General features: G+C 39.9%; 1 protein-coding gene across 1 annotated transcript in view; it reads left to right on the plus strand.

The window, feature by feature from the left end:
- Positions 1 to 284: 284 nt before the first annotated feature.
- Positions 285 to 14961, plus strand: part of SLC9A8 (solute carrier family 9 member A8) — a 29331-nt gene continuing 14654 nt past the window's right edge. Inside the window, 5 exon segments of the mRNA XM_050907191.1 lie at positions 285 to 318; positions 981 to 1159; positions 5822 to 5902; positions 10876 to 10934; positions 14452 to 14535. Coding sequence (XP_050763148.1) covers positions 311 to 318; positions 981 to 1159; positions 5822 to 5902; positions 10876 to 10934; positions 14452 to 14535 — 411 coding nt within the window. The 5' untranslated portion in view covers positions 285 to 310.

Genomic DNA, 14961 nt, shown 5'->3' on the forward strand with positions numbered 1-14961 from the left:
ACCAGGGCATGACGACGCGGCGTCGCCACGCAACGGCAGGACGGCTCGCTGACCGGCGCGCGCGCAGCCGCCCCCGCTCTCACGTGACAACTCCCCCTCCCCTGCCCCGATCACGCGCCCGCTTGAAGGACGCCGGCGGCCGGGAGCCCCCGTGCACGCATGCGCGCTGTCGCCCTCACGACCATTCCCGGTTCTATCATAGAGCCTGCGGACGCGCCCGCTAGAGTGTCGCCCAGGAGCCCCGGAAGTGGCTGCGTGCGGGGCGGCTCCGCGGGAGCGCGGTGGGAGGTTTAAGCCGGCGGCCGGCAAGATGGCGGAGTGAGTGTGGTGGCGGTCGGGCCGGGGCAGCGAGAGGGGTCGGCCCGCTGCCCCGGGCCCTGCTGGCGGGAAAGCGTCGTCTCCGGGGCAGGGCCTCGCTGCCGTGTGCCTGACGGGGGTGCCTTTCCCCTCAGCAGGGGCTTGCGGCGGGGCGGGGGGGGCAGTGTCCCCAGTCCCTCGGTGCCGCCCCTTCGCTCAGCATGGCGCCTGGGGCTGGGGGTTGCAGCGCGGGTCCCTGGAGGGGGTCCGGGAGCATCCTGCCCACGGGAGGGAAGGCCGGCAGGGAGGGCTATAGGAGCTGGCAAGTGCAGTCCCTGCGGGTGCCGTTGGTCTGACACAGCGGGTTTGTTACACTCGACAGGCTAAGTGAGCTAGTTCATTCTCTCTGTGTCAGGCTTTCACCTGTATCCCAAGCTGCAGTGCAAAATATTTGGTGTCTGCAGTGCATCAAGGAACTCAGCAATAATCAGCTCCATGAATGTGAACTTCCAGTACTTGTCTGTGATCAGAGACCACTTTTAAAAAGCAACATTAATGTGTTGGTCACTAGTACAAATTCAGTATGATCTGGTGGTTGTTTCATGTGTGCGTGTCTTTAGTAGGCTAAGTCTTTATCATGCTGCTCCCATCCAGTATAATTGTGTATTATATTATCCTGACAGATCTGCAAATGCCACCCATGAAGTCATCAATGTCACCCTCCACACTACGCTGGCTGCTACTACCAAACTGGTGGTACCTACACCTGCTAAACCTATCCTTCCAGTCCAGACTGGAGTCCAAGCACAGCAAGAGGAGCAATCTAGTGGCATGACGATTTTTTTTAGTCTTCTTGTTTTAGGTGAATGATGAACTGAAAGTCTTTTAATCTCTGTTAATCATACTCTGTATCTGAGGACATAGGCCAACTTTCAAAATCATAGCATTTTATTTCTCCTCTGGTTTTCTCTCTATGAAGTGGACTATTGTACAGGCACAGGGATTTAGAAAGCTGGATATATAACTGCCTGAACCTTCCAAACCTGTGGAAAGCTAAGGACCATTGCAAACCTTTTCACCATGGTCTCAAAGTGCAAACAACACGTTTAATTGTCTTCGCCTTCTTTATCAAGCACGTGGCATGTGTTCATGTGTGAAAAAGACACCGTCAGAATACTCCATGGTGCTTGCAGCTGTCTTTGAGGACAGCATACTAGACAGATGTCAATTTAACTACTTGTAGCACTTCTGGACAGCCCTCAGGTATTCTGTTACATAAGCCAATAGAAAGCAGTCAGATTTACATGCACAAGTACTAAAGTTCAGTATCTATTTTTCTGGCTCTCCTTACTTTCTTACATTCCTATAAGAGTGCAATAATAACATGCAGATTGCCATAATTATATTAACATTGTTGTACATATATAGGCATTTTGAATAGCAGATGCACACCCAACTTTTCTATAAGTCTGGGCTGTTACCTTTCTTTAACAGAATATAGTTATCTCCCACCATCTGCTTGGAGCAGCGCTATGGTCAAAACTGTAACAATAACAAAACTTTCCTGGAAGGTTAAGGGTTTGTCTGTTTTCCTTTGTGTGTTTGTGTGCTTGGTTCCTCCAAAGCAAGCTACACTGAGAGACTTCTCTGTGACAGACGGTCACCTAGTCTTCTAAGTGGTTATTCTTTCCAGTAGCAAATGGAGAAAATAATAGGTGTGGAGTTGACAGCAATGCAGAAACTTCTGCAAATCATTTGGGTTTAAAAAAAATAAAATTTTGTCTCCTATAAATAACTATTATTAAGTGCAGCAAAAAGTAGAAGGCTTCTGCTTATTTGTAAAGTATCTGTTTGTCTTCAAAGAGGGTTAATGTTTTCCCAGAGGTCAATGGCATATTAGAATTTGAACAGAAACGGAAGACCAAAGCAAAATTCAGTAGATTAGAAGACTTCTAAGACTAAAATAAAATTTCTGAATATGTGTGTCTCGTGGATTTTAAGAGGGCCATTCATGGTAAAATTGTATTCCTAGGACGTAAGAACAGAGCTATGAGTTTTTTGACTGTGTTCCAGCCTATTTATGCTAGTCTGATAACTTAATGGATCTTAAAAGCATCACCCTCAGGACAGGGGAGTTCCCTGAACAAAGTAAAGCCAGTATAAAAGCTTATTGTTCATGGTTATTCCCATTCATAATCTCTGATTTAAGAGTGTAGGAAGGGTGAAAATGAATGTGTATACCATACTGTTAAATCTGGATGTCGTGAGCTGTAAAATGGCCTTTAAAATGTTCTAAATTAGAATAGACACAGAAGCAGATCCATTCTGAGCTGTGTTGTGTCGAAGTCAAGCCCCAAATTTAAAGTGCCTGAAGTAGCATGAGTTAGTCTCTGACCCCAGATTTCTATGGCTCGTTTATCTGTTCAAACACCACTTCACTTTCAAAGTCATACCTCTATTCTGCCATGTTCATGTGATCCACGAATTCCCTCCTGTTATGTTATATGCTTTTACTGTGCTTCTCCTTAAGGGGACACTCAAAATGTTCTTTTAGCCTGTCCAGAACACTGCTTTTTCCAGCCTCTTGCCTGATTGTTATACTCCTGATACGTGCAAATGCCTGGACCAGATGATACGCTGCCAGATACAAACTGAGCAGTCTTACACAGGAATGGGCGACCAACAGCTAAAGAATATACCAGGCTGCCAAAATATTTATGGTGGTAGGAATTACTTCTTAGACTATGGTTGCTTTTGTTTTATTGCCACAGCAAAGTAGTCAAAAGCTGGTAGAAGGGAGCTGGTGATTAGATCTGCTAAATAGAAAGCATGTTTGTGCTTGCACTGGAGTTTGCTGGAAATCCGTAATGTCCAGATGCCTTTATGGATCTATCCCAAAGAGCAGTATAGAATGCTTTTAACACAGTAATCCTAGATGTCTTTACTGGATGCATATTTTTCATGTTTAACAGGCAGGAAATCGATACGAAACTCAATAATGCTGATTGACAGGTGAATAAAAACTTTGCTTGGGATACACAATGAAGCTGTTGCTCCCATAGTCTGTTTGGTAGTTGGCAGCCAAATGTCTGAGTTGCTTGTTAGTCAGCTTCTGAACTGCTGCAGTTTCTAGTACAGCATTTTAAAGTAAACACCAGTTTGAGTCTGCATTAAAATATTGTACTGTAAACTCAGGTGTTTTGAGAACTGGTTGATCGGTATCATAAAGATTGGTGGAGTGGAAGTGGGGTAAATATGTGGGGAAGGGAGCCCTGCCAGTCTTCATGAATGGAACCATCCCTGCTCATTGCTCTGAACCCACTGCTTTGGCCCTGAACAAATTACATGCCAGTAATTGAGCAAATATTACTGTTTTTCATGAGTTGTTGCTCAGTTCGTAAGCCCATCCATCTGTTCACGTGCACATTGATGAAATGCTTACCATGTTGTGTATGAACTGGGTGTACGAGATAACAAGTGGGAGAATGCAGGCATCAGTGTGATACTCCTTCCTTAGCACCGTATTGGAGAGTAGGACAATGAAAAGTGGTATTTGTATTTATGAGGTTTGTACTTCTTTTTTGTGCCACTATATAGTAAATACAGATCATGTAGACCCCAGTAGTTCACGGGTGGTGTGATCCAGCAAACCATGCCAGTGCTCGGAACTACTTGTGGACCATTTTGCACCTTTTCAGGCTGTATATTGAAGGCGCTCTTCTGAACCATCTGCGAGTGGCTGTTTGGTTTTTAGTTAACTAGAAGGAGCTGTTAAACCAAATCACTAAGAGCAGTGAAGAGCTTCCAAGAAGCTAGTTTGTTCACAAGTTCAAAATACATGCTGTTGTAGCGTGGCCTGGCACTGTGCTGTGCACACTAAAATAGGGTGAGAGTCACAGACACTTAGAAGGCGCAGAGTAAGGAGAATGAAGATTCCCCTAATTATGACTAAGTTTGCCAAATACACAGTTTAAAACAGTCTCTGCTGCGATTAACGGGTCACAATTTGATTCCAGTATATAAAATGCTATTGACTTTGCTTGAGCTTCAGTTGCTTTCTGACAAAACGCGAGCAGTAATACTGCTTATATCCGAGGCCACTGCAGAATGATTTGTTAGCAAATGGAGTGAAATACATGTATTACAGACATGCAGGCCAGATGTTTGTTTGACCCTTTGTTGAGCTAAATTAAAATGAGAGAAGAATTGTGGTACTTTCAATGCGGGGAATATTCAGATCAAAATTGTTAGGAATTTAATAATTCAGGATTATGTGATTCTTATAGATAAGTGTCCTGTCTGCAGTAGTTCTACAAGAATCGAGTGGTGTCTTCCAACCATATCCATGGATGGTACCCAGATCTGCTATCGATCCTTTGTAATTTACCTTTACCATTGGCATAGAGGCTATGATGGTATCTTCATATTACTGTAACCTTCATTTTTGCTGTGAGACACAGACTTTCTCCCTACTGGATGAAATACATTACTACAGTACAAAATTGAATTTTTAAAAACAGTAAGTGAATGTTGCATCAGATTTAAATTCTAATTTTTTTTTCACTTCAGGCCAAATCTGGTTTTGTGTTTTTCTGCACTGGTCATTTCCCCTTACTGGTTTAACTTTTAGCAATGCTCAGCAGTAAATGTCTCTTGCTGATTGGGATAAGAATTTGGCTGATGCTTGTTAAGAGAACCAGGATATTTAAATGGCTACCCATTCTGCAACCTCATAGCCCCACTGAATGGGAGTTACAGAGGGTATGGAGCCAGCCTCTTTTGAGGTGCACAAAAGAAAAAGAAGCACCAGTCACAACTTGCAACAAGAGAAATGTGGATTGGAGAGGAGAAGAAAATTCTTCACTGTGAGACTTAAGCGCTGGAACTAGGGTTGAGAGAGCTTGTGACTTCTTTATCTTCAGAGATTTTCAGACTTGACTGGAAAGGCCCTGGGCAACCTTCTTTGACTTTAAATTAGCCCTGCTTCAAGCAGGAAGTTGGACTAGATGACCTCGAGAGATCCCTTCCAATGTAATTTTTCTGATTCTGTGATTATCCATTTGGGTAAAGCCCATCTGCTCAGAGGGACTGAAATGTGAAAGTGTGTAGCTTTGAAATTTTAATTGAGGCCATGTGTACATGTATGTTTTATTTCAAAAATACAACATTTTTACCAAAAACTTTATTAAAATGGTGTATTCTCTATAACTGACATTTTTTACAGCTACTGCTCAGAGAAGGTTTTCTTGTAAGCTGAATCAGGCTCTAAAAGTAGTAACACTGGTATTTTTAGAAGATAATTTTAAGTCCTAAAATTTGCCTTAGTTATTTTCTGTGATTTGTAGATCCATTTACATACTTCAGTGAGAATTAGGTTTGAACTAAAATTTGGTTACTTGCATTAGTGGATGTCAGCTAAATCATTAGAAGTTTTGCTGCATGTATTTTAGAAATACTACTTAAAAGTATATTTTATTCTCTTCTAACACATCTAAATCTACAATTTATTTTTTTTCCTTCACAGCTATCTGCATCATATTGGTGCATTTACTGATAAAATACCGACTTCATTTTTTACCAGAGAGTGTGGCTGTTGTTTCTTTAGGTGAGTAGCCATGACATTTTTATATTGAATTTGTGTTAATTCAGGGACTCTCAGTAGTCTGTACTTGAACACTCTGTTGTGTGTTAACCATCACTAGAAAGTTGCAGCAAACTGGATGCAGTGAAGAAAACAACCAATTCATAGAATTAAATTCATGGAAGAAATCAAGAAACGAGCATATGTGCAGAGACTGGCCCAGTAAAATGACACATATAGGCACTATAGGGATGTCACTACATAAGTACTTCGGCAGCTTCCTCTATTTTTGCATCTGCACTGTAGGACAAGATACTGGAGCACTCCGTGGCAGCGAGACCCTGGCCTTCCATTTGAAGTGGTACATGTCTTTGTATTAGTTTCAGTAGAATTCTGCCTGTATATGTGATTTTAATCTAGGTGGGGACTGTAATTGTATCCCGAAAACTTGCCTGGACTGCTAGATACTTAACTATCCCTGTAGTACCATGACAAGAGCTGTTCCTATGACTTGAGCTATGAGAATGCCACCCTTAATGAAGATCAAGTGCTTACTTAATTTGAGTTAAATTTGGAGTACTCCTAAGCCTGTAGTTTTATGTTAGGGTAATTTCACTTATTTCTATGCTGTTGCTCCTGATGTATAAATGTGTAAATGAGGAGGAAATCAGGCCAAATACATTTATTATTTTCTGTACCTACTGTCTAACATAATGTTTAAAGAACTTGGTCTAACTAATCCCAGCAACAGTTTTTCAGCTGTCTCTGTAACTTGCTTCCAAGAATCTGTGATATTTTTGCTTCTATTACTAGTGACAATTTCAGCGATTCTAAAAATACAACAAAAAGAGAAAGATGCTTAGTTGTAATTGTAATCCTAACATAGTGTGCAGGAGTGTAATACTTGTTGAGCAGGTAGATTTTTGTCTTTCTCCTGGGCTTTGCCTGCTGTACTTTCTGGCACCTCCTTCTCTCATCTCTCTTAACTGTATTTTCACACAATTTTGCAACAGGAGGAAATAAGCTTTCTGGTGCTTGTCAGTACCTCATACTTTCTGGAAAACAGGAATCTTCTTGCATCTTGGGTGCTAGACTGAGAAGATCTTAGAGCTGGTACTTAGCAGACAGAAAAACATCTTTTCCTACAGGCGTGACTCCTTGAATTTTTAGGTAACTATTTGATGCGGACCACGTCACGTTACTAGCATAGTAGAAGGTGTGGAAGCTTAAAGAGACATTCACTTGCAAATTCACATTTGAGTTTTGATGTTTCTGTGCAGATGAAAAACAAATAGACCTGTGAGAAATCTGTCATACTGCTGGTAGGGATTTCCTGGGTATTGCATGCACACCTCATCTTTATAGGAGCAGCATCCATCAGACTTTTGTGCGTTTATGCCTCTGTCTACCATAGTATGACATAGAAAGATCAGAGCTGCTGCAGGTCATCCTGACTTTGTCATCCACACAGAAACCATGCAGTGTTTGATTCACTATTGACACACTTCTCTTTCCTTCCCTTCTTACATTATTGCCGTGGACAGGTGAGGTGTCTTGTGTGGTATATCTTCCAGTGTCTTGAAAGGTTCCAAAAGGACATTACTATCCCTTCAGTACCCTTCCTCTTTGTACACAAAAATCCAGGTGAAAGGCGTTCATTTGGCTTCTAATCAGGTTGGTTACCATTGTTATTAAATAGCTAATCTAAACTTAAGCATAATCCCCAATTTAAAATGCAGCAGTATATTGGCTCTTGCTGGCCTAGTTTTGGATTTTCTTTACTGTCATTCCTTATATTCTGCCCCAAGCCAACTACTGGGCAGTGCTGAGCTGAGGTGTTAGGCAAGCTTGCATCACTGCTCCTGCTGAGCTTTGCAGAGAGCAGCAGAGACACTTCTCTCTCTGTTTCTTGTTCTTGGCATCTCAGCAGCAGGACAAGGATTTTAGCTGTGCTGGTATGTTCTGTGCTCCTGTCAGTCCCAGCAAAAGCTTGTTCATGAAACTGGTAAGTTTTCTTGCTGGGGCTGTCCCTGCTACTCAAGATGGGTAAGAAGGAGCAGCAGTGCATCTCTTCTATTTTCACATAGAGGGCGTATAGGAAACTTGCACAGTTTGGTTTTTGGTATGAACCACAGCATAGCTGTAGTCTGTCTCCCAAACCAGACAAGATGATACCAGCAAATGCAACTCCACTAAGTCGAGAGTGTTATACCCACTGGCAACCCAGCTAACAGATGTCCTGTGTCACTTAAGCCTTATTTATTTAGTTTATTGACTCAGTCATATTTAAACTACTGTCAGCTCTGTTGACAGGACATGGCATCTGTATAATCATTGGAATTGTCAGCTAATTGCTGGTCAGTGAACCTCTGTTACTGGTAATGATCTACACAGCTGCAAGAGCACAGCTTGAGTTTCAAGTATCCAGTTTTGCTAGCAGTGCCAGAAGTGAGGTGTGTCCTATTTTGACTTGTAAATTAAGCAAATGTTCTCAGGCAGTTATTGAAGGCCAATAAAAATGGCAGCAGAGAAGATAAGTATGATTTTCACAGCTGTTTTTCCTCCCATTGTATAAGCTGCTCAGAAGCTTCTGTTTTACAATTTCTAGGGCGTTTTTCTCTCCTGGTGGACAGGGTGGGAGTGCATTCTCTAAGGCTGGATTTTGATCTTCGTCCTTAAAAGTTACTGGAATTTTGTTGGTAAAAATAGTTGCCAGAAAAGTTTTTCTCTTTGATTTGTTACCGAGTTTTAACATGTTCTCAGGAAAAATAAAGGCTGGTTGTAATGAGAAAACTCCTATAACATTTTCAAAAGAATGAGGCTTAGATTAAGTCTTACAGACTTAGCTTTCCAGTTAGCCCCTTGACAAAACTGATCTACCTGATTTAATAGATGGAACCAGCTGAACAAAAACTGCGTTCATTAATCTAGTAATAAAAGAAGAGTAGTTTGTAAAGATGTGTGGGATAGGTTTTAAAAACCAGCATCAGAGTTTGATTCTGCTGCTATTAAATCCTCTTGGTGATGCATTATGTTGGGCAGCTCTTTTTCATAACTTTGCTTAGCATAATCTTAGTTTAGTAGTACTGTTGTGTGTAATATGCAGCTAGAAGTAACTTGTGCTATATAAAGGTGTAAGTTGTATGATTCAGACTCATCCTTTTCCCTTAACCTCTGCTGTTGCCTTACATTTATATTGTTGTTCATTTAACTTTTGATATCATGAAAGGACCTTGTCTGTCCGTGACACTGTTGTTAGGGTCAGTTTGTGATTAGCTCTTCCTCTAAAAAAGAGATTGAAACTGGCCTTTTACTTAAGCCTCCTGAGCTCATAGGATAGGGATGTCCAGCTTGTAGCCCACAGGCCATGGTTGGCCCACTCACAGAGGTCCAATTTCACAAAGTTGTGCTGGAGCCCTCCCACTTCAGCAGAAGTGAGTTAAGGGATTCTCTTTTCTTTTAAATACCCTCTAAACATAGTTTTATGTGAGGCCTCTCAATACTAATTCATAAAATACTGAAAGTTTGTTCAGGAATTACACTTCCTGAAGTCTGTGCCTTCAGATGTATAGACTCTGGTTGTTGTGGTTTGTTTTCTCCCCACATAAATTTCTTGTCACGTGATGCAAGTACTGCCTGTACCAGTGGAAGGCAATGTTACTGCTCTGCAAAAATTAGAAATGTTCTAGTCCTTGGCTTCTGACACTGCCTCCATCCCAGAATGGAAAGCCTGACTGTTAGTACTGAGACCTGTGTTTAATATGGCATGTGAGTGGCTGTGTCTGCATTCTGTCCCCCTTCAAAGAACAGCAGACCTTTGATGTTCCTTCATTAATGTTTTGCTCTTCCTTTCCGTATAAACTATTTCATGGAACAATTATTTCTAACCTCTGGGACCAATGCCTTCACATATTTTTGTATAAAAGAAGGCTTAAGCCTCATGGCTTTGTGTGTATGACACATCCATCAGGAGTAATCCATGTGATGCTATTTGTAAGATTCTTTTGATAGCTACAGCGTGAGAGGATAAAAACAGATGAGTTACAGGAAAGCATACTTTAAGCTTCTCATCTGCTTTTTACCTTTCATTCAATGTTTTTCACTTCTGCATCCCAGTGTTTGACTATTAAGTCTCCATTCTGTAAATAATAAAACACAACTATGCAGAAACACAGATCTGGAATCTGACTAAAGACAAATTCCTCATAACTCCTTGAAAGCAGTTAATGACAGTTCATGAATTATCTTCATGACTTCCAGAAGAAGTCTTGTTAGTTTGGAGTTTTCTGTCTTACCTGTTTGAAGATGTATAGGAGGAAAGAGCATGATAACCTTTAACCATTGAGTTTGCAGCACCCTTGATAAAATTCTTTTATACTCAAATTAGTATTTCTACATGACTTAAAAGATGTGTAATGCATTTGGGAAATAGTTCTGACAGTGTCTCCACCCTGATCAGAATTTGTTGCCTACTTCATTGCCAGTAAGTGCTATGATTTCATTGAGACAAAATTCACTTCTGTGGAGAAGACTGATTTCACTTAAGCTGTGTTAACACTGCAAATAGCATTGAAGTGACATGAAGGTTTTGTGCTGTCACACAGATACCTAACTCATAACTTCCTGGTTCTTCAGCAAGAAGGGTGGGATTTTATTTGAATGCAGCTTAGATGAGTAGCATTTTTGAGTAGTAAAATCGGTTACCTTTATGAACCAATGAACACAGCACTCTCAATATGTGTGTTCAGTATTTGGATGTCCCAAGTGACAATCTTTCGTGTAGGGAAGCTATGCAATTATGTAATGTATTGGAAACTGTCATATATCGGACCCAAAACCACTTTGTGCTTTTGTGATTTAGGAATGAAAGACTTGCTGCTTTATGTTTTACCTTGTTTTCACTTTTAAAACTTTGTTGGCTGAGAGTCGATAAACAGTTAATGGAAACAGTGATGTGTTTTGTGAATATTTCAGAATGTTATCTCATTCTCTCCTAGGTATCCTTATGGGAGCTTTTATAAAAATCATAGAGGCTCAAAAGCTGGCCAACTGGAAGGTATATATGAAGCAATTAATTTTTAATTGTAGAACAATCCTTAAATGTTTAAAATAAGACTGTTTGTAATACTAGTTTCTTTAGATGTAATTCCCCAAAACTTATGTACATTACACTTGATGCTAAAGTTTGTGGGTTTTTTAATAACAGTACAACCAATTTGAGGTCCTGATCCTGCTGACCATTTTCTACACAATATTTTTTTCCCTGAGTAACCCTTTTTACGATACCAAATCTGTTCCTATTGGATACATGGTAGAAGAAGGTACTGGGCATCTTTGGGATCAGTTACAGTAAAAAATATAGCAATTCAGTTATTTGTCTTGTATACTTTTTGACTGTATTTAGTCCTCTTCCTCCTTTTGGAGTTAATTTTGTAGGTGTTTTCACAGAAAAAAATGTTTTTTGATAGGTTGTAAAGTCACATGTTTTACCTGAAGATGTTAACAGATTTCACAGAGGTAAAAAGGAGCACTTCTTCAGAATAGCTGTGCTAAAAGTCATGTTATTTACTTATTTTATTTACTTAAAACTACAACAAATTGTGGTGTTAAGAACAGATAGTTCACAAAGCAATCCATTCAGCATGGCATGTTTCTTGAGTACTCCATTGCTTCTTGTGGAAAGACTGCTGAAACCAGTGTGCCTGAAGCAGCAGCATTTTTCACGCTGGCTGAGACAATGAAAACGTGATTTGAGCTTTATTTCCAGCAGAAAATACAGGCAAAGCTTCTGTGCAGAAGGTTGTCCTTGTCCTGGTGCCCAGTGCTTTACAGACTTAGATATTAGGAAGAAAATGTTAACAGTGATGGCAACCAAACATAGGATCATGTGACCGGAGAGATTGTGGGAATCCCCATCCACAAAGATATTAAAAACTTGGCTGGATAAAGCCTTGAGCAGCTGAAGTTGCTCTGAGTTGGCCCTGCTTTAAGCAGGGGCTTGGATCAGACGCTTCCAGAGGTCCCCTCCAACCTGAATTAGTGTGTGATGCTATGAGGTCTTATCTGTGCATATGCAGAGTTACAGAGGCTTCCCCAGGGAGGGAGAATCCTGGCAGAAGTGTCTCCAAGAGGTGAAGTCTACAGTGAAGCGAGGATTTTGCCTCCTACAGTTTATCCACATCATCAAAGCAATGAACTCTTCACTATTCCTGCTTTAATTTAAAATCTTGCAGTATTTAAATTGTGATTTTGTTTCATAGGATCAAACAGTTTATTAGGATTAGATCAGTGAACTGATTGAAATCACAGTGATTTGAATGGCCAATTTTAAACAAGATTTATATTAGCAAGCTGAAAATCTTGGTCTGAGTAGTGAATTTTATTTCTAGCTTGCAGCTTAATATTTCTTGGCAGTTATTTCCCTAAAGGAAGATTTTTTTTCTCCTTAGTTGAAATACATTAAAATGCATAGATTTTCAATCAGATGTAGCTTTTTAATTACATATTATACTTCTCATTTTTGTCAACTAACTACACTAATTCTGTGTACATTCATTTAAGCCATTACATAGTTCAAGAGTCATGTTGTGATATTTCATTTTTACATATTTACTTGTTAGAAACAGTGAGTGGTGTACTAGTTAGTGGTTTTTCATTCCTGATTTGTGTCAGCTGGATTTGACTTAAAATTGAAAGTCAGTTAAACAGCCACAAAATCAGCATTTTAAAATAGCTTCTTATTGGTTAAATAATCTGAAGAAGATCACGTATGTAGGAAGAAAAAAGAAAGCTTAAAGTATGCTCTGATTTGAGCACTGATTCTATAAACACAGGAAATATTGATCATAGCTAGTGAATTACATAGTTTATTTCTGGTAAGCATTGGTCAGATCTTGGGAGGCACTGGGGATGCTGTGTCTGGTTGCTCACATTATGAGCTAAGGTAAAGGGTCACAGATACCACATTATTATTTGCTTATTTAAGTTACTGTCACTGTATTAAAGCTTGGATTTTAACATAGGCTGTCATAATTTCAGATGTGAAATGTTCTAATCAATAATTATTAGGTATTTTATAAAATGGTTTTAAATGATGTTAAATTTACTAGAGAATTTTTGTTTATCTGATATGGAAAAAAAATAGAATATTTAACTGCGGGCTATATCCATGTACAAAACAAATCTTGGATCATATCCCTGCCCTAAGAACTTTGTAATGTAATTTCTTCCAATCATGCCTTCCTAAGTCTTCAGTGGACCCTGTACTTGCTGGTGATTCTTGCTGGCTAGCATGGCTGATAATTACAGTCCTCATGTTTTACTTTCCTGGTCTCTGCTTCAATGCAGGACAAATGCAGTCCTTCCTTTTCATTATTTCTCGCCTCCTTGTCCAGCTCCGCTTTCAGGGGCTTTTAAACAGTGTAATTAATCAGATATGCGGGTTTTTTGTTCTAGCACAGTTACTGTATTCACAGAAACTAGGTAGTGTTAGCCATCGATGCACAGAATTGTGCATGCAGAGTAATGGACTAGAGCATTTCAGTATAAAGGAGGAGTTCTATTTTCTAAGTCCCCCAAATCCTTTAAGATGATTATCACTGGTACAGACAGGAATGAGACTTTAAAGAGATGAGTACTTCTTTTTTGAAAGCTGGTGTTTTAACAGAACAGTCAATCAGCTGTTTAACCTGGATTTAAACAAATTAATCGTTGCTTACAAAGGTGACAAGTTCTGCTGTTTTCAGAAATGTGGGGACCAGGAGGGAGCCTGGTGGGTAAAGAGAGAGGCACATTCAGCCGTGATTCATTTTCCTTCTGTGCTTAGTCTGCCAGCAGAAAAAAACAAGGTGCTGGTTTGGGGGTACAACTCCATAAAGCAGTGTTAGCCAAGTGATTGAGATAGGTGACAAAGAGTAAGGTCACCAAAAAATAACATCTTACTTCACGGTAGGTTTCATTTATATCACTCTCATGGTAAAAAGGAACTGTCAGAATAGTACCATTAAATTACAGGCATAAATTACGTTTGCTAAGAAGAATCAAGCCTCAGACTCTTAACAGTGGTATATATCTTGAGCCTGTTCACTTGCAAGTGTGCTTAGATGATGATCTGATTTGTCAGGTGATGAGTTTTCTAGCGAAACTGTACTTGGTCACAGTTAACCTAGATTATATTCAAACCAGTGGCCAATAGGTCACCGTTCCTTGACGGTCCTTACAGATTTTGAGACTGTGAGATAAAATGGGAATACTTTTTGTGGAAACAGAAAGACTTTTCCTTTGCCATAACCAACCTGTTTTCTGTGCAGCTTATTTGGAGACAGTGATTTAAAATAAGTAACACCTAGATTTCTATCAGTGGATTAAAAAAAACCAATAGAAGTAGCAGCCCTGGAGTAGTTTACTATTCTTCAGTCTTTTATTTTGTGATAAGAAGGGAGAAAGATTAGTGCCATTTTCATTTTCCAACATTTTTTGGTTGTCTTTTTTTAAATAATTTCCCTTTTGGAAGATTTGATGTTATTTCAATAATTATGATATCCTTGAAATTATACTTCATTTTTGTTTTGCAGGAAGAAGAAATGTTTCGTCCAAATATGTTTTTTCTGCTTTTGCTTCCACCTATTATATTTGAATCTGGATATTCATTGCACAAGGTTAGCCCCTGCCAGACACTGATTTTACATGTTGAGGTTTTGTTTGGAACACATTCTGCTTTTAGTTATCTTCATGAATTTTAGAATAATTGCATTAAATTCCATCATATTAATCATCAGGGAATTGAGAATGCAAAATTTAAGCCTCTTCAACCCAGAATGCAGGGAATGCAGCTTGTTACTGTTAACTGAATGTTGGCAGGTGCTAGGTACTGCACAGAGGTTGTTTTCCTTGGTTGGAGAGGTTTCTTACCTCATCAGAGCTGTACAAGGGCTGATGTGAAGGAGGCAAAATGGGAAGGAGTAGGATCAGAAGTGGGAAAGGTGGGGTCACTCTGTACTTAAAGAAGAGGAAAATATTTACAAGGGTTTTCACCCTTTGCTTGGGAGCCTGTGTTTCCGTGGACATTTCTCACAGCACTAGTC

The sequence above is a fragment of the Gymnogyps californianus genome, chromosome 17, assembly GCF_018139145.2.
Source record: "Gymnogyps californianus isolate 813 chromosome 17, ASM1813914v2, whole genome shotgun sequence".
In the NCBI taxonomy this organism is placed as follows: Eukaryota; Metazoa; Chordata; class Aves; order Accipitriformes; family Cathartidae; genus Gymnogyps; species Gymnogyps californianus.